Here is a 1,844-nt window from a genome sequence, read left to right as displayed (position 1 = left end):
TACTATCTACATCGTATCCGTTTCTGCTGTGTACTACGTCCGCCGTTTCTGTATAATCATGTGCTAACCTCTATTTCTTCATTATTCAGAATAAATAAATAATGAAGCTTGCAATTTCAGTTTCATCATAATTCCTTGACGTCAAAGAGCTCACCACCTCTCTTTTCCTCATACTATAAACCATTGTGGAAGAACAACGATTTTCTGAAATTCTTACGTTAGCTAGCAGTACCAGTAGAAATTCTACGGTCTATTTCTGTGATACAGTGTCAACTACAGACATATTTCCTGTCTGTAATAATAACCGGTCATTTCCTTCATAATGCCTCGATGAATTTCTTCCTGCTTACTTAAAAGTAGTCTATCGATTTAAAATATAAATATATTATAATTTGATAATGAATGCACTATGATCTGAGCAGTAATATTTACGATATGATTCTAATATTAAAAAAATATCGAGAACATTAAGGCATATCATTGTTCCGTTACTTTGCAACCTAGGTGATAACACTTTTACACACACACACACACACACACACACACACACACACACACACACACACACACAATCTCTGTATCTCTCTCTCTCTCTCTTTCTGCCCTCCCCTCCGAAGAAGGTCAAATATTCGAAACGTTGCATAGATTATTTCACTCTTCTCGACAAATCAATTCACTGAACCCTTCTTCTAGAAAGTCTCTTATTACAATAATTTTTCCTTTCTAGTCTTAAGACTTCACAATTTTATTAGTTGATTAGCGAATGGCTTCAGTTATCAAATTACTGTTTTTCGTGTACCAAATAATATTAGCAACATTTTAAATAGAATATGACAAGTTGTCTTTATATGTATTCAATGTGTCAAATTATGATTATTGCCAGAAAAATAGTATTTACTATTATTCCAAAATTTCTACGAAGCATTGCTAAATTTGATTTTTATATTATATATCGGTCTGCAATGGTTCATCCTAATTTTCAAACTACATTATGGGATGTTATCTTGTTCCATATTCATTTTCATCTCTCCATATTCATTTTCAGCTTATGAAGTAAATGCCAGCATAAAGTCGTCCTACCTATGGAGCAGTGTGCAAAAGCTAAGACTCACAACCATCATGAAAGTGCAGCTCAGTGGTGATGATGCAGACAGAACCTTTTGAAAGCAACTGTTGGGCGTCGGTAATGGCACTTCACTTGACAAGATGTATGAACGGGCAAGCTTGCCTTTTGGACATATGGTATCTGATTTAAAGGAACTAATGGACAAGGTGTTTCCTAACCTGAGGAACCAGTTTACATACCACAACTGGCTGAAAACCCGTGCCATTTTAGCTCCAAAGAATGTGGGAGTTGATGATTTGAACTTTAAATTTCTGGAACAGTTGCCAGGTGAGCGTCACATCTACAATTCCATTGATGCAGTACTCAACATCGATGAAGCTGAGAATTATCCAGTTAAATTCTTGAATAGTCTAACACCACCTGGCCTCCCACCTCACAATTTACATCTCAAGATTAGGGCACAAACTATACTGCTTCGAAACCTCGATCCAACAAAGCTTCGCAATGACACAGAATTTATAATAAAGAAGATGATGCCAACAATCTTGAAGACAACAATTTTGAATTAATTAAAATACAATATAGTCGGTACAAGATTTTATTCTTTCGGTAAATATTTCGTACCTCGGTGTGGAATAATTTTTTCCAAAGTTTTATGCCGGTGCATTCAACGTATTTGACCTCCAAACCTGCGCAAGCGACCTTTTTTCCGGAACAGAAAGGTGGGAGGGGTGGTAGGGACCTCGAAGTTTCCCAGCAAGAGAGTTTTGTTTCGCGG

The 1,844-nt window shown here is 36.4% G+C and overlaps 1 protein-coding gene across 1 annotated transcript; it reads left to right on the top strand.

Annotated features, from left to right (window-relative positions):
- Positions 1–1,206: 1,206 nt before the first annotated feature.
- Positions 1,207–1,635, top strand: LOC106874702 (uncharacterized). The gene has a single exon (XM_014922513.1). It carries the CDS (start codon positions 1,207–1,209, stop codon positions 1,633–1,635), a length of 429 nt encoding a protein of 142 aa, XP_014777999.1.
- The last annotated feature ends 209 nt before the right edge of the window (positions 1,636–1,844 follow it).

The sequence above is a fragment of the Octopus bimaculoides genome, chromosome 4 (genome assembly GCF_001194135.2).
Source record: "Octopus bimaculoides isolate UCB-OBI-ISO-001 chromosome 4, ASM119413v2, whole genome shotgun sequence".
Classification (NCBI taxonomy): Eukaryota; Metazoa; Mollusca; class Cephalopoda; order Octopoda; family Octopodidae; genus Octopus; species Octopus bimaculoides.
Note: the sequence above shows the minus strand (reverse complement) of the source record. Positions and strands in the feature narration are given on the sequence as shown.

What these genes read in the sequence shown, in the direction of transcription:
- LOC106874702 (XM_014922513.1), top strand. Translation starts at nt 1,207, where the DNA reads ATGTATGAACGGGCAAGCTTGCCTTTTGGACATATGGTATCTGATTTA.